The 18,278-nt window shown below is 54.1% G+C and overlaps 7 protein-coding genes across 7 annotated transcripts; 1 reads left to right on the top strand and 6 right to left on the bottom strand.

Moving 5' to 3' along the window:
- Nucleotides 1–395: 395 nt before the first annotated feature.
- AYL99_11396 (ribonucleoside-diphosphate reductase large chain) lies at nucleotides 396–3,326 on the bottom strand (the record flags this gene model as incomplete). The annotated part of the gene is made up of 4 exons (XM_018842902.1): nucleotides 396–439; nucleotides 514–3,031; nucleotides 3,088–3,245; nucleotides 3,308–3,326. 4 exons carry the CDS (start codon nucleotides 3,324–3,326, stop codon nucleotides 396–398), a joined length of 2,739 nt encoding a protein of 912 aa, XP_018687662.1.
- Nucleotides 3,327–4,255: 929 nt separating this feature from the next.
- Nucleotides 4,256–7,369, bottom strand: AYL99_11395 (hypothetical protein; the record flags this gene model as incomplete). Its single annotated transcript, XM_018842901.1, has 1 exon — nucleotides 4,256–7,369. The coding sequence occupies one exon, from the start codon at nucleotides 7,367–7,369 to the stop codon at nucleotides 4,256–4,258; it is 3,114 nt and encodes a 1,037-aa protein (XP_018687661.1).
- An 822-nt stretch (nucleotides 7,370–8,191) lies between these two features.
- AYL99_11394 (chorismate synthase) lies at nucleotides 8,192–9,543 on the bottom strand (the record flags this gene model as incomplete). The annotated part of the gene is made up of 2 exons (XM_018842900.1): nucleotides 8,192–9,069; nucleotides 9,147–9,543. 2 exons carry the CDS (start codon nucleotides 9,541–9,543, stop codon nucleotides 8,192–8,194), a joined length of 1,275 nt encoding a protein of 424 aa, XP_018687660.1.
- Nucleotides 9,544–10,271: 728 nt separating this feature from the next.
- On the bottom strand, nucleotides 10,272–11,621 carry AYL99_11393 (methionine aminopeptidase 2-2; the record flags this gene model as incomplete). Its single annotated transcript, XM_018842899.1, has 1 exon — nucleotides 10,272–11,621. One exon carries the CDS (start codon nucleotides 11,619–11,621, stop codon nucleotides 10,272–10,274), a length of 1,350 nt encoding a protein of 449 aa, XP_018687659.1.
- A 228-nt stretch (nucleotides 11,622–11,849) lies between these two features.
- On the top strand, nucleotides 11,850–12,737 carry AYL99_11392 (hypothetical protein; the record flags this gene model as incomplete). Its single annotated transcript, XM_018842898.1, has 1 exon — nucleotides 11,850–12,737. One exon carries the CDS (start codon nucleotides 11,850–11,852, stop codon nucleotides 12,735–12,737), a length of 888 nt encoding a protein of 295 aa, XP_018687658.1.
- A 1,128-nt stretch (nucleotides 12,738–13,865) lies between these two features.
- AYL99_11391 (hypothetical protein) lies at nucleotides 13,866–15,103 on the bottom strand (the record flags this gene model as incomplete). The annotated part of the gene is made up of 5 exons (XM_018842897.1): nucleotides 13,866–14,015; nucleotides 14,112–14,614; nucleotides 14,714–14,853; nucleotides 14,915–14,988; nucleotides 15,053–15,103. 5 exons carry the CDS (start codon nucleotides 15,101–15,103, stop codon nucleotides 13,866–13,868), a joined length of 918 nt encoding a protein of 305 aa, XP_018687657.1.
- A 603-nt stretch (nucleotides 15,104–15,706) lies between these two features.
- AYL99_11390 (asparagine synthase (glutamine-hydrolyzing)) lies at nucleotides 15,707–17,657 on the bottom strand (the record flags this gene model as incomplete). The annotated part of the gene is made up of 2 exons (XM_018842896.1): nucleotides 15,707–17,453; nucleotides 17,632–17,657. 2 exons carry the CDS (start codon nucleotides 17,655–17,657, stop codon nucleotides 15,707–15,709), a joined length of 1,773 nt encoding a protein of 590 aa, XP_018687656.1.
- Between the last annotated feature and the right edge of the window lie 621 nt (nucleotides 17,658–18,278).

Below are 18,278 nucleotides of genomic sequence, written 5' to 3'. Positions count from 1 at the left end.
GGACAGAGATACTCTACTCTACTCTACTCACTCTACTCTGCGGTAAGAGACAGGAGACAAAAGACAAAAGATGAGAAAAAAAAAAGGAAAATACATGTACAAACAAAGTCGTAATTGCGCCTGTTCATTAACTGTGTATCCCCAACCAAGCAAGCTCGGAACCACATCCAAAACTAAACCACCAACCAACCCATGATGCGTAACAGTGACAAATGAGGTTTTCCACCTGGTCTTCACCGGCCAGTATCCCGACCGACCGGCTCGGGCACATACACTGCCTGACGGTATTGACACTTCGAACACTGTATAAAATGACACAAGGCATCCATCGCGCAGCCAGCCAGCCAGGTAGACAATAAATGGTTTATCCGCCAACAGATCTATCGAGTCAGCTTTTAACCACTGCACATCACGCAGGCTTCCTTGTTTTCAATCGAGCCTAGAGATCATCCGCAGTCAGTAACAACACAACAAAAAACAGAAGCAACAACTAGGGAAGCAGGCGGCACTCACAGGCAAGCACCTTCTGTGCATAAATATCTTCTTCCCTCTCCTCACTCTCGCTTTCTTTGTCTTCCTCTTGCTTGCTTCTCATCCGTGTCTCGAGGCTCTCGTCAGGGGGCAGACCGACAGGATCAGTTGGGAGCACTTTGGGGGATGGTTCCTCGCTGGAATCGCCACTGCTACGAAGATGGGTCTTGGCCAGTTTCTGAGTCATCAGTCCGACTTGCTTGTGTTCACTACCCGGAGGCGGCGTAGACGTTGGTGTCGGGATTCCATTCATAGAGGTAGTGGGTTGGCCAAAGCTGCTGGTCTTGGACTGATACATCGGTCTTGGGACCGAGTTGTAATTGCTCACACTGGCGGCGAACCCCAGAGAGGTACGTTTCTTCGGAGCAGAGCGTTCGCGAGCCGTGTTCGTGTCTGCAACCTTCAGCTGTTCTTGGTCGACAGTGAACTGAATAGGTTGCGTGGCGGCCATGGTGCGCAGGTAGTACATGCCAGTCTTGAGACCCATTTTCCAGCCCGCGAAGTGCATGCTGGTGATCTTGCCCATGGTTGGTTCCTTCAAGTGAATGTTGAGGGACTGGGACTGATCAATAAAGGCACCACGGTCCGCCGCCATTTGCAGGACCGTCCGTTGGCTGATTTCCCACACGGTCTTGTACAGAGCTTTGATGTCCGCAGGGACGTTGGGGATGTTTTGGACCGAGCCGCCGTCGGCGATGATCCGATTCTTCATGTTATCGGACCACAGGCCCAAGTCAACGAGATCCTTCAGCAGCCAGGGGTTGACAACTTGGAATTCTCCGGCGAGGACACGGCGAGAGTAGATATTCGACGTGTACGGCTCGAAGCATTCGTTGTTGCCGAGGATCTGAGAAGTCGATGCAGTCGGCATGGGAGCGACAAGAAGAGAGTTACGCACACCATATTTGGCAATCTCGGCTTTCAACGAGTCCCAATCCCACAGGTCGGAGGGAGTGACATTCCACATATCGTATTGAAGAATGCCCTGCGAAACTGGGCTGCCCTGGTAGGTTTCATATGCTCCCTGCTCCTTTGCGAGCTCGCAAGAGGCAGTGAGAGCGGCATGATAAATGGTCTCAAAAATTTGGATATTGAGTTGTCGGGCCTCGGGAGAGTCGAAGGGAAGACGCAGAGCAAGGAAGGCATCGGCAAGACCCTGGACTCCCAGGCCGACAGGTCGGTGTCGGAAGTTGCTCTTCTTCGCCTCAGGGACAGGGTAGTAGTTGATGTCGATAATTTTGTTCAGGTTGCGAGTGACAACCTGAGTAACCTCATGGAGACGACCGAAGTCGTATTCACCCCGAGCTTGGTCCACGAAGGTAGGGAGCGCCAGGGAGGCCAAATTGCACACAGCGACCTCATCGGGAGCCGTGTATTCGACAATCTCAGTGCAAAGATTGGAGCTTCGGATGGTACCCAAGTTCTTCTGGTTGCTCTTTCGGTTGCAAGCATCCTTGTAGAGCATGTAGGGGGTACCGGTTTCAGTCTGTGCCTCGAGGATGGCATACCATAGCTTCTGCGCCTTGACGGTCTGGCGACCACGGCCCTCCTTCTCATATCTCTCGTACAGCGCGTTGAACTCGTCCCCGTAGACGTCAGCGAGGCCAGGTGCCTCATGAGGACAGAAGAGTGTCCATTCTTGGTTCTTCTCGACACGTTCCATGAACAGGTCGGGAGTCCACAGGGCGTAGAACAGGTCCCGCGCTCTGACCTCTTCTTTGCCGTGGTTCTTCCTGAGGTTCAAAAAGTCAAACACGTCTGCGTGCCATGGCTCGAGATAGATGGCAAAGGCACCTGGGCGCTTGTTGCCGCCTTGATCGACGTAACGAGCAGTGTTGTTGAAGACACGGAGCATAGGGATCAGGCCATTGGAGGTACCATTGGTGCCTGCGATGTAGGATCCTGTGGCACGAATGCAATGGGCATTGAGACCAATACCTCCCGCTGTCTTGGAGATCATGGCGCAGGTCTTGAGGGTGTCGTAAATGCCCTCGATGCTGTCTTCTTTCATATCTATCAAGAAGCACGATGACAATTGGGGTTGAGGTGTCCCGGCATTGAACAGAGTCGGCGAAGCGTGGGTGAAGCACTTCTGGGACATAAGATTGTACGTCTCGATGGCCTTTTCAACATCATCTCCGTGGATGCCCACCGCCACACGCATCAGCATGTGTTGGGGCCGCTCAGCAACTTGCTTGCCAATCTTGAGGAGGTATGATCTCTCCAACGTCTTGAAACCAAAGTATTGGTAGTTGAAGTCTCGGTCATAGACAATGGCCGAGTTGAACTCGTCAGCGTGCCTCATGACACATTCAAAGGTCTCCTTGGAAATCATGGGGGAGGGTTTGTCGTTCTTCGGGTTGACATAGTGGTAGAGATCCGAGACTACGGAAGAGAATTGCTTCTTGGTCTGCTTGTGGAGGTTTGACACGGCGATACGGGCAGCGAGGACGGCGTAGTCCGGATGGGTGACTGTCATATATGCTGCAGTCTCGGCTGCCTGTAGACAGCGTTAATCACAAAGGGAGGCGAGAGCAGAGGCGTGGCGATACTGACCAAGTTGTCGAGTTCGACGGTCGTCACACCCTGGTAGACACCAGAGATGACTTTCTGTGTGATGGCTGCTGCATCGACGTGATCTGGATCAAGGCCATAGCACAGCCTGGACACTCGAGCAGTGATTTTGTCGAACTGCACGCGTTCCTTACGTCCGTCTGCAACATCTGTTAAGAGACGAGTCCTCCTGCGTCCTCGGTGAAGGGGATGGAGCTCATACCTCTCTTGATGACGAACATATTCGTAGACTGAATCTGTCCTTTTGCTGTATTCCAATGGCGAGGATGAGGGACAGTTTGGAAGGTTGGAAGGGATGAAGCCGGAGAGAATGAGTGACAGACCGCACAGCAGTGAGTGCTCTTTTAAAGAGTCTCGAGAGTCGACGAAGCAATCTCCCAGTTACCGTAGAGACGCAGGCAGCAGGCAGCAGGGTGGGTGAAGGACGGACGAGAGGGACGATAAGAAGAAGAGACAAGGAGCAGGAAGAGGGTCAAAACATGGGATATATGTGAAAATGGGGGGGAGTGACACGCGACGCGCTGGTTCGCGTTGTAGCAAGAAACCCATTTGAGGCGAGTTTTTGGCGTTTGGGGCGCGTGGGGCAGAAGATGAGAGTCCTCTAAGTCTTGGCGCTTAGTTATCACCAAATTATGTCATTTTGCATCTTGCCACTGGTGCCACCGCCGACAACAACAACAACAACAGCGGGTGCTGTGCATCGACCATCGCGTCTCTCAATTGATGCCTCAAGCCGGCCCGTGCATCGTCGCATCTCCCCTTCAAAACTCTGCGTGCTATGCTCTCGATTTCGACGTCAGCTCCCTGGTTCGGAACCCGAGTGGAGGTCAGTGGAGAGCCATGGAAACAAGCTGACAAATGCACGGGAGACGATACTACAGTCAATGGCTCTTATCATACTGTTCGAGCTCGTTCAGGTTTGTACTGTGGCCTCCTCCAGACAACATCCTAATAAAACACATTCGCTGGCTCTAAAGTTCGTCAACAATCCAGATGATACCAGATCCAGCCCCAAAGAAACTGCCCGCTCAAAATCCACACCATATCCTATTCAAAAGGTCTCCAGGTGGCACACTCATATACCTTATATATGCCATCAGAGGTATCTTCAATAGCCAGAGATTTTCCCTTTTCCGACAAGCGAGCCGTTTCAAGGTGCTCGCTCCTTTCCTTTGCCTCTCATGGTCTCGTCATAAGGACGTTGATCATGACTGCTGTCCTCGTCACCTTCCCTGACGCTGCTCATCCTCTTCATATGCTCTCGCTCTTTCTCTTCGTCCTGGTCAATTTCGCTGCGATTACTGCTCAGCAAACTCAGCGCATCGGCATTGACCACCCGCAGCTTCTCCTTGGGAACCGTGAACATGACTTGAACGACGCGTTTCTGCACGGCCGTCTCCACGTCCCAGTCCTCGTCGTCCTCCAAGGTGTCGTGGTTATCGTTGAACGCCATTCCAGGCACTGGCTTTCTGCGGAGGGTCGATGAGGTACCATTATGACTGGGGCCCGCCATGTCGTCTTCCCAGTCTTTGGCGCCCTGTTTGCTACGCCAGAAGGACGACGTCCCTGGGGTCGACTCCATCATTTCGGGTTGGCCGGAGAGTTTCGTCGGACTGGACTGATTGCTATTCGCTTCAAAGGCCGCCACTCGGTCGTGCACATCGACACCTCCAGTTCCCGTAAAGACCCGCCTCACGCTGCCCAAAAGATTCAATGCTCGTCGGCTGGAACTGGTCAAGCTACCAGCTCGTGAGTACTTGTCTTTGCCGGGACTGTCGGGAAGCGTTCGGTAGTCGCGCTCGTCATCCTGATGCCTCTGATGATTCCGGTTGAGGAGTGCTTGATCCTCTCCTGCCGCAGCTGCGCCCCATCTGCTGCGGGCAGACGAGAACGTTTCGGGGCCATCCCGCGAGCTGGTCGGTCGCAAAGGATCAATGTTGAGCGATACACTGCGGTTTGAGGGGGCCCGTGTAAGACCGGCCCCGTTGCCTTGCTGAAGAGTGCCCTGCCTCCCATAGCCGAGACGACCCATGGCTGCGGCCGGCCCCGAGAAGAGACCATATCCTACACTGGCGCTCCTTTGAGAGGCATTCCGGGATACCGTAGTCAAGGATCTCCCGTATGAAGAGGTGCTCATCATACTCTTTTCAGAGAGATTGCTGCCAGTCCTGTCCGACTTGTCCGGTGAACCGCGTCCCGTCGCTTCTCCAACCGCCGGCTGGTTGCGGAATTGCGAAAGGTTTGAGTATGTCCTGCTGTGCGCGTGGCTTGTGCTCCTCGACACACTCATGGTTTCGGCTACCGACTGCCAATCTTCGACCCACCCTTCCACCTCCTTCTTGCGCACTGCTGCCGCATGGTCCTGGTGAGCACCATCTGTAATGGCGGGAGGATCTCTGAACGGATCACCCAGGGCTGACCTGGTATCGTCGGCGGCTCTGGGCGTTTTTGTCCGCTTAACAGAACCGTTTTGACTACTCTCATCCTCCTCCTCTATACGGAAGACCGCTCCTGGGCCTGTGGGCGGGTGCTGGTTGAAAGGCTGGTACATGGCGCCTCTAGTGCTGTTCAAGTTCTTTCTCAATCCCCTGGTCGGACTTGGGACCTCCATTTGGACCCCGGTGCGTTCAGCATATCGTGAGCTGTTGCCCTGCCCGTTCTCTGAGGCCTGAACTCGATGACCTTGGGGATCAGGCGCAGACAAAGGTGCCCAAGGGTACGGATCGCTTGGGCTCTCAATCTTGTGTTCCAGAGTTGCAGCCCAGCTTGCGCTCCGCATCGCTGGATACCTGCGATGGTCCTCCTCTGAGGGAACAGGTGAGTGTAAACGTTCAGCTCCCAAAGCCAGTTCTCGGAGTTCCTTCTCACGCAACGCGCGCCTTGCTCTCAGCTTTCTCGAATACATGAGCCAAACAACCACCACCACTGCAATTGCTACAAGCCCCAGGCCGAGGCCCGCACCCAAGCCTGCCTTTTCTGAGGGTTTAAGCCCGGATTTCGAGGACTGGGCACTTGCCGGTTCGGAAGATGAGGCTGCAGAGGATGGGTTGCCGTAAGTAGTCGTCCATTCAAACGTGGTCGTATTCAAGAATAGAGTATTGTCTACCAGGTCCCTTCTGCTGTTTGGAGTAGACGAGCTGATCGGATATCCTCCGGAGACCATCATGACCCCACCGGGGAGCATAGCCACTCCATGTCCATATATACCCTTGGCGGAAGTGAATGGCGAGGAGGAAGGCGTAGGCACACTCCACGCCCAATCTCCCTGCCCTCCATATCCCTGACCAAGTTCGAGAACCACCAGTTGGGGTTGGGCCGGTGTATTTGTATCTCCTACCCAGCCGCCAAGCACCACAATTTTCGAGGCATCCTCCGTCAGGATTGCGGTGTGGCCAGACCGTGGCTCAACCGTGTCTGCCGTTTGCGCGACTTCCACGAACGCCCAGGATTCTTGGGGTAGAGAGAATATAGCGATCTGAGACATGTTGATAAAGGCATCTTGAGTGTGGCCGCCCAGAAGGACAAAGTTCTGCTGTTGAGAGAGGCCCACGCCTGAAACATTGGAAAAAGCTGGCGTCACAGGTGTTATGGTCAGACCCGCTTCTGCAATCGGCGGCGCTCGGGATCCAGTCAATGACAACTGGTAAGGGGCGTTGTGGCTAGCCGCCGGATCGGGGGTGATTGTAAGTATTGTGTTTGAATAGCTGGCGTCCGATATCCAGTCGGTCGCGTTCGACGACCCGTCATCTGGACACATCCCTCCAAAAATGTACAATGAGGCATCCTGAGTGGACGCATTGGGAGAAAATGTGAAGCCAGCCGAGAGATATTGAGGGCTCAACGTCCCATCGGTGGTAGTGACGGTCAGGGAAGACCATGTCCCGTTCCTGGGATCGCTGTCGAAGGTATATCTCCACAGTCCAAGATCTCTTGCAGAAGCCTTGCAATCCCCCGCCAGCACCGTTATACCCTCATTATCCGAAACGGCCACGAATGCGTCGGAAGCGGTACTTGATAGAAACGGTAGAGCATCGAAGAGTTGCGTCGCTGGGGACGCAGAGTTGACTCTGTTCGACGTATTGAGGAAGGATAGGGAGAACTGCGACGAGGAGGGCTGGGGAGACAAGATGTACGCGACAGTGCCATCTTGTGTCAGAGCGACCCGGGTGGGATTGTAGGGCAACGGTTGTTGCGCAACTGCGGGTGCGACCAAACGCAGGACAGCCACGTAGCAGGACAGTAGCGGTAGTATTAAGGGTGGCATATTTCGCGTGGTCGGGGTTCAGGTCATCATCGGCGTCAAACTCGTATTGTCATCTGGACTGACAGACAAACCCATCTGTCTGCGGCCTCCCGCAATTCCACACTGTCGAGCCCGAGATTGAGGGTGACGGTTTTGCGCTCGGAGACACACACGAACGGAGGAGGAGGGGGGAGGGAGGGGGGAGGTGTTCGCGGCTGGTATATTATTTGAAATGGTCAGAAAGATTTGAATGGAGACTGGGCCATCGGGAGGCTGGCCGTGGGAATCGCTTGTGTTCGTGGGGCAGAGAAAGCCAGCAAGGAAGCAAGGAAGCAGTTCATGCGCGGATTTGCGTATGTAAACACACGTCCCTCGGCGCCAGCCACACCAAAACTCAATGCTGGGTTTCAGGGTCACCCAAGCGTCTTGAAGCGAATAGTGGCTGCACCAAGCTGCAGCATGTGCGCATGGAAGGTTGCGCCATCGTCAGCAACGGGGATGGACCAGCCCACCACAGCCCACTGGTTTGTACCGAGTGCTGTAACTGCTGTTGGGGACCGTGTCGTCGCCATGGCAACGGTCGAGTCGGAAGATTAGCGAGACGCATAACATAAGTTACATGACCCAAGTACGGAGTAATAAAGAGACTAGAACCAACTAGTGAACCCTGACTATGACTTGCTTTTTCTTTTCTACCGAGGACAAGGACGAACTATCTATCTCTGGTGGGCGACATCCTCAGGTGTTTCATAATAATCCTATTGGCACCCGTCTGGTCCCTCCCCTCGCTGTATCCGTTGTTTTACATCATCTTTCGTCTCCTCCCGCATCGCGACCGGAGATTTATTGTGTTGCCGCAGCCCCATTCAGATGTTCCGCCACCTTCTCTGCAGTCGCTGTTGTTCCGCTGCCTTTCACTGGCAATACTGCCTTCAACGGCGGCAATAGACTCCGGGCTGTTTCTCGAGATTGCTGTGCCAGGAGAGCATCCATGAGCACCAAAGCAGACATGGCCTCGACAATCGGCACTGCTCTGGGCACGACGCAAGGATCGTGTCGCCCTTTAGCCTCCAGGACGCCGTCCTCTCCATCAAACGTCGCCGTCTGCTGCGCCTGTCCAATTGTGGCAGGAGGTTTAAAGGCAACTCGGAAGTAGATGTCCTGTCCGTTGGAGATGCCGCCTTGGATGCCTCCAGAATTGTTGGTCTTGGTCGTCAATTTCCGTTTCGATGTCTTCTGCCCCGGTAGCACTTCGGGGGCCGCGATGAATGCATCGTTGTGAGTTGATCCGGATATCTCACATCCTCCGAAGCCTGAACCGATCTCGAATCCTTTGGTGGCAGGAATGCTCAGCATGGCATGTGCAAGCTCTGCCTCGAGTTTATCGAAGCATGGCTCACCCAGGCCGATTGGGCAGTTTCGAATCACACAGGTAACAGTGCCTCCAATGCTGTCCTTTGCGTCCCGGTGCTTCTCAATCACCTTGGTCATTCGCTTGGTGGCTTCCGCGTCTGGGCACCGTACAGGCACGAACGAATCAACTTGCTCTCTTGTGATTTCTGATATTAATGAGAGAAAGGCCGGGTTCGTGGCCGGGGTCGGGTGAGTTGGTGTCGGAGGAAAAAGGTACTCGGCTCCGACGGACGAGACAAAGGCCACGATTTCCACGCCATGGGCAAGCGACAGGTACTTTTCCGCAATGGCACCGGCTGCTACTCTACCTGTCGAGGACAGTCAGTATCGCATCTTTTCACCGTCTGAGCGGTGAAACAGAATCAACGAGGACACACAAACATACCAATCGTCTCTCGTGCACTGCTCCTCCCTCCTCCGCTACTCGCCTTGACTCCATACTTCTCCAAGTAGGTGAAATCCGCATGACTCGGTCTGGGATACATATCCATCGTCCCACTCCCGTAGTCTTTGGGTCGTTGGTCCTCATTCCGCACCATCAACATGATCGGTGTCCCCAGCGTAATGCCAAACTCAGTTCCGGAATGGATCTCCACGCGATCTTTCTCGTTTCGCGGAGTGGTCAGAGCTGACTGCCCCGGACGGCGTCGGGTCATCTGAGGTTGAATGTCCGACTCTGTGAGTTGTAGACCCGGAGGGCACCCGTCGACGATGCACCCGACGGATCGGCAATGAGATTCTCCATAGGTGGACACCCGGAAGAAGTGTCCCCAGGTTGACATGGCTGATTGCTACGGGAGGGTTAGAGCTTCGCAGCCTCGAGAAGTTGACTGTCTGCCTTGACCCGTGGAACGTGCAGTCTTCGTGGCTATATACTGGGTAGCAGTGGTGACTCAGAGTCAAAAACCAAAGGCAGCCGGGGCGTGCCACAATATTGTTCAGCCGGTTGGACACTTTCCAATATCCACAGATAGCCAAAATAGCTCTGCAGAGATCTCGAGTTGTTTGCAAGGTCCTCGTCCGACAAATTATGACCATGTATCATGACTCCGGCCATCGGAGGAGTCAGGAGAAAATTGCTGAGGAGCGATCTAAATGGGAAGTTAAGCCGAGGGCCGCGTAGAGTTCATCTTCGTGCAACATACGAGGTACTGAGCAGAGATCCACGATTTCACCGTCTATCCGTTGAGAAATCTCTAGCACGGTGTGTACCTGGCAGTCATCGAATGCAAAGCAAAAATATAGTCGTTACTAGAAAAGAGGGCGGCCTTCATCAGCTGTAGGTATCCCCCGTATGCTTAGAATTACGGCGCTGTGTTTTTCTTCCCCCCGAGATTCCTGTTTTTCATTGTTACGTTTCGTTTGGTCTCATTTCATTCTTGTTTTTTCTTTAGCCTGGAACCCGAGTCTCGGGCCTTGACGCCGATGATGTAGGCACAAGTAGTAAAAAAAAAGACTCCCTCTCAAGATCAATCATCTCCTTCCCAAATGTCGTGACAGCGTGCAGAAGCTAGTAGTCGTCGCCTCGGCTGACGACCTCTTTCACCGTAGGCCTCAACAGAATAGTATGTTCAAATTGAGCCGTGTAGCTGCCCTTGACATCCACTAACGGGGGATATGCTTCCACGATGCCCGAACTTACCAGATTATTCAAGCCGAGCAAGTACTTCTCCTGACCGAGCCTGTCCAAGTATCGTCGGCAGAAGGGAATAGTCCCAAAATTCTTCTTGATGACATTCAGCAAATTCCTGGCGGATTGAACGCGCAATGGCACGTTTGGTGCATCAGAGCGGAGGGCGTAGTGAGAGACTTCGAGGTCATCGGTCACATATCCACGGCCGGTCGATCCAAACGTTTCGATCGCGAAAATCTCGCCCTCCTCCATTTTCGTCTGATCGTGGCTCTTGACAATGGGAACGGACTTGCCACCATGAATGCTGTGTTGGACAATGTCATGCCCGTTCAAATTGCGAATAGACTTGACAGGGTAGGTCTTTCCATCGAGTTCCACTTCATATGACTCCATGACTTCTTGGATTGCCCCGCCGATGTCACCAACCCGCACATCGATGCCGGCTTCCCGAACACCAGTGTTCGTGGCGTCCTTGACGGCAGCGAGGAGATTGTCGTATTTGGGATCGAAGGACACAGTGAACGCAGAATCGACGATCCTGCCGTTGACGTGGACACCAAAATCAACCTTCATGACGTCCTGCTCTTGGAGAATCCATTTGTTCCCTGCATTGGGGGTGTAGTGTGCCGCAATATGATTGATGCTCAATCCTGTCGGGAAGCCGACGCCACCCTTGATGTTGTCGCCCTCCTCAAGTCCCCAGTGCCCGGTGAGAGCGCGAGTACCGTTTTCGATCCCCTCCGCAATCTCAGTCAGGGACATTCCTGGTTTGATATTCGCATGCGCCCATTTGCGCACTTGACGATGTACTTCGGCACCCTTGCGGTATTCCTGAAGAAAATCATTGTTCATACGATCGAGGTGGCGCTTCTCCTCGTTGGTCGTGCGGTAGGCGTTGTGATCTTTGTATTCCACCTCCTGGCCAACGGGATATGTATCATTGGGGAAGAGATCTTTGAGTGGCACACGGGGTGGATCAGACTGGACCTTTGCGGTGGTCTTCTTCTTCTTTGGCTTCTTCTTTTTCTTCTTCTTTGCGGCGCCACTGGCCGTGTTCCCGTCTGCACCCCCAGCGTTGACAGTGGCAGTGGCATCGTCATCATCGGAGTCGTCCTGATCCGATAGATGGCCATTGACGCCGTTTGTACCGTTTCTCTGCGGGCCAGGCTTCGCGGCATTGCCGTTGAGAGCGAGCTTCGAGAGCTCGTCGGCTGTTTTGGCCGCCATCTTGTGACTGGAGTGGAAATACAAAGGCTGAAACAAGTGAATGGGGTGACAAAAAAAAAGGCCGGCGAGGGCCGCAGGCGTGAGTGGCTACCGGGGGAACTACGGCCAAATTTCCATCAAGTCGCCAAATTGAAAGACGTCACGCACCCCGGATCCCTTGTCGACATACAATATTTTCATCTCATAGAGCTCTCGCTATTCTGTCTTTCACTGCGTTAAATATGAGGCATGATCGTTCGTTCGGTTCAGGTCTCTCCGTATCTCGGCGTCGCTACCCCCTTCCGTTATGCGCCACCCGCTCTCAAATGCGCTCCTCACCGAGCTCCTCGAGAGGCACGAGGCCGACGTCCCTTCTCACAGTCTACATACCTCCACCAGTCCGCCGGTAACACCTCTGTGAACCACTACGATGTCCTCAGGCTCCCTATGCAGGCCACTCCGGCCGAGCTCAAACGGCAATTCTACGTTCTCTCCAAAGAGACTCATCCAGACGTGAACCAAAACGACCCCACGGCTTCGGAGCGGTTTGCGCAGATAAGTGAGAGTTACTCTGTTCTGGCAGATCCAGAGAAGCGGAAAAGATATGACCGTGATGTCATGAGGGCCCATCATCCTCACCATCGCGGTCACGGCACCCATGGCCAACGATCTCAGGGCGGGACATATGCCGGCCATCGACCACCCAGTGGCCTGAGCAAGCGACGAAGCGTCTTCAAAGGGCCGCCGCCATCGTTCTACGCTCACGGAAACTCATCCGCGCGCCCGCAGGAGCAGCAAACCCGAGGAGAGGAATACAAAGCTGGCACTTTCAACGCGGGCGCATTCTCTGAAGGTGGCGGTGGGCCTGCCTTTGATACCCGACCGACATACAAGACACAGACGCACGAAGATTACCGTCGCGCCAACCGCCGAGCGGCGGAACTCGCAGCGGCACAGGCTGCAGCGGAAGAGGATAACTTCTGGGCCCGCTTCATTGTGGTATCCGGAATCATCGTTTTGGGTGTCTCTGTTGGTACGTTGGTGTTGCATATGGCCAACAAACCTCGAGGAGGCGGACTCATTCGAGGAGACGGCAGCCGAAGGGACGGTGCGAGGAATGAATGGACGAAAGGCTAGAATTTCATTACCATATAACTGTTGAGAGCAGCAACCACACAGACGCCAACCCCGGGGGCTTGTACGATAGCAGTCGCACAACCTGCCGTCGAAGTTTGACACCAACAACAATCTGAGATTGTTGTGCTCCATATGTCAGAGGGTGGATCGTTTGCGACGGTGCTGTTCAGAATGAAGCCGGTCCGGCGCCGGGAAGATATTATCATGCCCACTAAAGAACAAGAACTCATCCCAGAAATGGGGTACGACTCTGAACGGAAAGACACAAAACGAAGGAATCAGTCAATCAGGCGTGCCATACATTATTGTTATGGGGACTAGATACAATGTCTGCTGCGGCTTGGGCTCCCTCCCCCCAGGCCGCGCCGGGGTATGGATACTTATGTATGTACAAGAATAGAGTGAGTTTTTCCATTTTCGAGGCCGCGATAAGATAGCGCGATGGCACGGTGAATGAATGGATGGAGCATATACATCGAGCCTGTAGCCTATAACCACCCACTATGATCCCATCAATACTTACTTACTCATGATGACGCAGCCTTGGGTTGGGTTGGGGATGTGAAAAGCAAGCAAGTAAGCAAGCAAATCTAGTTTTTGGAGATGAATCGTAGTCCATGTGCGCCGTTCGCCGTTATAGGGTAGCTAGATACCACACCATCACCATCAAGCCAGCCGTTCGTTATGAGAGAGGGAGGGGATATATCGTATGTATGTATGCAAGACGAGAAAATCAATAGAATGTGCAGACAGAGAGCCAGCGAGACAGACAGACAGACAGACAGAAAGAGAAAGAGAGAGAGAAATTCCTGCCAGAGTACGAAACAATAACGTCGACATCAGAATTGATTCTTTTTTTCTCGCTCTATGCTAAAACTCTGCTCCACACTACAACCGCACTCATCGTCTGCTGTACAAAAGGCACCCAAGTTCCGTGCTCAAGATCGATGCAGCAGCAGGAGCGACGTGCCCCAGCACTCGTGTTCTGGGCTAGCCGCTGGAAGGAAAGATCTCGCTTTCCCTCACACATGCTATCCATTCTGAGGCGTGTTCCTGACCACTTGCGTCGACCACTCCCACTTATCCCGGGCACACTCGCTGATTTTCTGCAAATTTGACCGAGGGGGTCTAGCCCTCGAAGGTGAAGCTTGCTCCGACCTTGTGCGCGGCCTGGTTGAGGTTCTGGGTGTCCAGGGAAGCGCCCAGTCCGAGGGTCACACCGGTTCCCAGCTTGACATTGTACGCCAGGGCGGCGATACCGCGGTCGTTGATCTTGGCCTGAACACATCACTCGGCGTTAGCAGCGGCCACAGCGAGTATGGACAGCCGGTAGCGGCTTGTCAAGCTTATGCGTGAACATGGATGAGCACATACCTTTGCAAACGAGCTGGGGTCAAGCTTGTACTTGGTCGCGACCTCCAAACCGACATTGCTTCCTTGCGTGCTGTCCCAGGTAGCCTTGGCGCCGGCCTCGACCTCAGTGTTCACTTTGTGATAGTAGCTGGCGCTGAAGACGGTCAAGTTGTTCGTCGCCGTCACCGCGGCAGCATAAGACCCCTGTGAGTATCCAGCAGCAAGGGCATACTTCGTGATGGCGGCCTTCCCCACGTCATAGCCTCCCTCAGCACCAATCAAGAAACCCTCGTGGCCCAAGGTCACATCAAACGAGGCAGTGGGACCCTTGAACACATCTGTGAACAGACGGGTGTGGATGTTGGGCTGCTTGTAGAAGAGGTTGAGCTTGCCGCCGTAGGTAGATTTCGCGGGAAGGTAGTTTGTCAGGACCTCGGCTTTCAGGCCTTTGGTGATGTTGTCTTCTAGTTCGAGTTTGGTGTCAAGGCTGTTGGCGGTCGTCCAGGTTTGGGTCAAGGTAAGGCCTGTCCATCAATGTTCCCTGAGTTAGCGGAGAAGGAGGTGGTTTAAGGAGGCGCAAATGCGCCAATTGCTCCCAAGAGCGGATGGAGGCGGGGACGAACCGGTTGCCTTGTCGGTGTATTTTCCTTCAATCTTGCCGCTGCCGTTAACATGTGATATTCTCAAGTTGTCTCTTTTGATCATGGTGCTCACCGAGCCAGAGATAGGTCCATCGTGTGCGGATTTGCCCTTGACGTTGAAACTGGAAAAGGAACAAGATGGATTAGAACTCCGAGGGGGGAGCATGTTCAAGAGGTTCTTACACAACGCCGTTCGGTGCCTTGGACTTGACCTCGAGATTGGCAGCGGTGGTGTGGTAGAAGTCCTTGCTGAGAAGCTGTTCGAGCAGTCAGCGAGGAAGACCATGGCTTGCTCGGAGAGAGTCGAGGATGGACACTTACGTCGTTCGCAGGCTTAGCGATATCGCTGAAAGGGACAGGGATTCCAGGCATGGCGGGCAAGTGAAGAGCGGGCAACGAGTCAGTTGAGATAGAGAGGGTACAATGGCGGAGGGTAGAAAGGCTGGAAGGATCCTGAGACGCTGAGACAGGGAGAGACAGAGACGTAGACGGCAAAACAATCAATGGAGCTCAAGAAAAACGCTCGGAGATGCAGCGTCGCGAAAAGCTGGTTTCAGCCAATCACAGGCGGGATCGGAAGAAGGTGACCAGGCCGCTCGGCAGAGTTGCCCAAATCACGCACTCGCCCTTCCATGTCACCAGTAACCACCAACCGGAGCATCGTGGGGGATTGTTGGGATTTGCACCATCTACCGAGTGTATATTATTGCCAGCGGAACCCACGGCATGCTGGACAGGCTGTAGCTATAGCTCGAGCACCAAAATGTTTGCTTTTTCAACACCTGGGTCCAGCTCAAAGATGTTGCTGTTCACGGCTGCACAGCACATACAGTCCTCCTGCTGCTAAACCTCCCCCTGTTTCCCCCCAACAAGAATCAAAATCATCGTAAGAGGCGATTTCACAATGTCCTCTCCTTGCTAGAACGCCAGCCAATGCTGATATCTTTCGCTCCCTGTACATTCGCCAGCACTCTATCACGAGCCAGCTTCGTCGTCATAGCGGGCGAGATGGGTTTCAATTGCTCGTCCGCTGGGATCGCTCTGCTTCGACCAAGTGGGCGTCCATCGCATCACGGTCGACGCGCAGTAGGGCGGGAAGTGCTCATCGAACATCAGACGATACCAGTAGGCCTCCTTGCTGGTCGGGACATCGTCGCCCCATTCCGGCTTGGGGTTGGCCATCATCTCGTCCGTGATGTTGATCTCAGCGGTGTCCTTCAAAGCGTCGATCCAGCCATAGCCCACGCCATCGCTGAATTGTTCCTTCTGTCGCCACAAAATGTGCTCCGGGAGGTAAGGCTTGACGTCGGGCTCGTCGGTGGTGTCGAAGGCCTTGCGCAAAATATATTTCTCTATTCTATCCTTGGTGATCATCTTCTCCGCCGGGTCGATGTTCATGGCGACCTCCAGGAACTGCTTATCCAGGAATGGCACGCGAGCTTCGACGCCCCACGCCGATGTGGATTTGTTGGCACGGAGACAGTCGGCCAAATGCAGGTTCTTGATCCGGCGGACAGTCTCCTTGTGGAACTCCTCCTTGTTCGGGGCGGCGTGGAAGTACAGATATCCCCCAAAGATTTCATCACTTCCTTCACCGCTCAAGACCATCTTGACGCCCAGGGCTTTGATTTTCCGGGACAGCAGGTACATGGGCGTGGAAGCGCGGACTGTGGTGACATCGTACGTTTCGAGGTGGTAAATGACATCTGATAGGGCGTCGAGTCCTTCTTGGATCGTGAACGTGAAATCGTGGTGTTTGGTACCCAGGAACTTGGCGACTTCGAGGGCCGCTTTGGTATCAGGGGCATCAGGAAGACCGATGGAGAATGAGTGCAGCTGAGGTAAGAATGTAACTGTTGACAACTCGTCGTCGTCGTCGATGCCCACCAGCCTAGTGCCCGTCTTTGGGGTTCGGTACCCGTTAACCCCACCATTGACATCTCCATTGACGACGCCATTGGCCTGCCGCTCGGCCAGTGATTGCTGACGGAGAGATTCTCTCTGCGCAATTGACGCCACCAAGCTGGAGTCAAGACCGCCCGACAGAAGAACGCCGTAGGGCACTTCGGCCATGAGCCGCTTGAGCACGGACTTCTCCAACGTCTTCCTGATCAACTTGTAATCGATGGGCGTGGATGGGACTCTGGTCGGATCCCACCAAGATGGCTCGAAATATCGGGTGATTTTATCGGTCTTGGAGTCATAAATGTGGCCCGGAGGAAAGGAAATGATGTTGTCGCACACCGAGGCGAGGGCCTTCAGTTCGGAGGCGAAAAAGACGGCACCCGGTGTCTGGCTGGAACGCCCCAGGTAGAAGGATGTGATCCCGATGGGATCCCGCGCCGCGACTGTCCGGTCCTGGTCCTTGTCATAGAGAACGAAGGAAAACATGCCATCCAGCTGTTTGGGGGCGTCCGTGTCATATTGCTGGTAGAGAGGGATGATGACCTCGCAGTCGCTGTTGGTCTTGAAGCTGTAGGGAACGGTCAAGTGCTTCCGCAGGATTCGGTGGTTGTAGATTTCGCCGTTGACGGCCAGCGCAATGGTGCCCTCATCGTTGACCAGAGGCTGCGCCCCGCTGTCCACTCCCACTATACTAAGACGTTCATGGCAGAGGATGGTGTTGTTCCCCGTCCAGTTTCCTGACCAGTCAGGACCGCGGTGCCGCAGGCATTTGACACACTGCAGAGCAGTGGTCTTGAAGGTTGCTATCGACGGATGACTGTGAGGGCCGTTGGGCACCGAAATTAGCACACGTCGCACACGAACCAAAAAACAAAAGAGCAGAGCAGGACGCCGATCACGGAGCCAACGAGCCAGGAACCAGGGTTCCCAGCCCCAAAAGACGCAGGAACGCAGGACTCAAGAGCCACGCAGAAACGAGGGAAGCGCAAACTCACCCGTGGCAGGCAAAGATACCACACATGACTGCCCACGATGCCCACGCTGCTGCCCACGAGCGTCGTGCTGGTGAGTGGCCTTGCAATGAGAGGGTTGGTGAAATGGTATGCAAGATGGGAGAAGAGTGTGGCGGCGCGGGCGTGGGACGAAATAAAAAGGACCGTCCACGCTCCGAAAAGTCCCAAAATTTCTGGAAGGCAAAAAATGTCGAGCGTGGGATGACTCAATCGAAAATCAATAATAGTTGAAGGGAGCACCGACAACCACCGAGGGCTGACTTGACGACGGAACGACCGCTGACTTTTTCTTTTTCTGGGCCACTTGGGGGGCGTCACTTTGAATCCAGCTGACTTCTTCTCTCTGTCTCTCTGTCTCTCACACATTCAAACACCGCGGGCGTTGCAAGCTCGGGGATCTTTGTTTGGTTGAGGACTACGAGTTTGGGGATCAGCCCACAATTCCAGCAAAACCCACCTCACCACACGGGATTTTTTCTTCTTACTCTGTTCCTCGTTGCTCTTTCGGATCAGAGATAAGAAAGGGTTGGCGGGATCTGAAGCAGTTCTTAAGTAATAAGGGCACTGCCACCTGGGTGCCCCCCCTCCTCCCACCCTCTCTTCTGTCCCTTGCTACATACATCTCTTCT

Source organism: Fonsecaea erecta (assembly GCF_001651985.1).
Source record: "Fonsecaea erecta strain CBS 125763 chromosome Unknown Scaff14, whole genome shotgun sequence".
NCBI lineage: Eukaryota > Fungi > Ascomycota > Eurotiomycetes > Chaetothyriales > Herpotrichiellaceae > Fonsecaea > Fonsecaea erecta.
The sequence above is the reverse complement of the archived record's forward strand: the minus strand, read 5'-3'. Positions and strand labels throughout refer to the sequence as shown.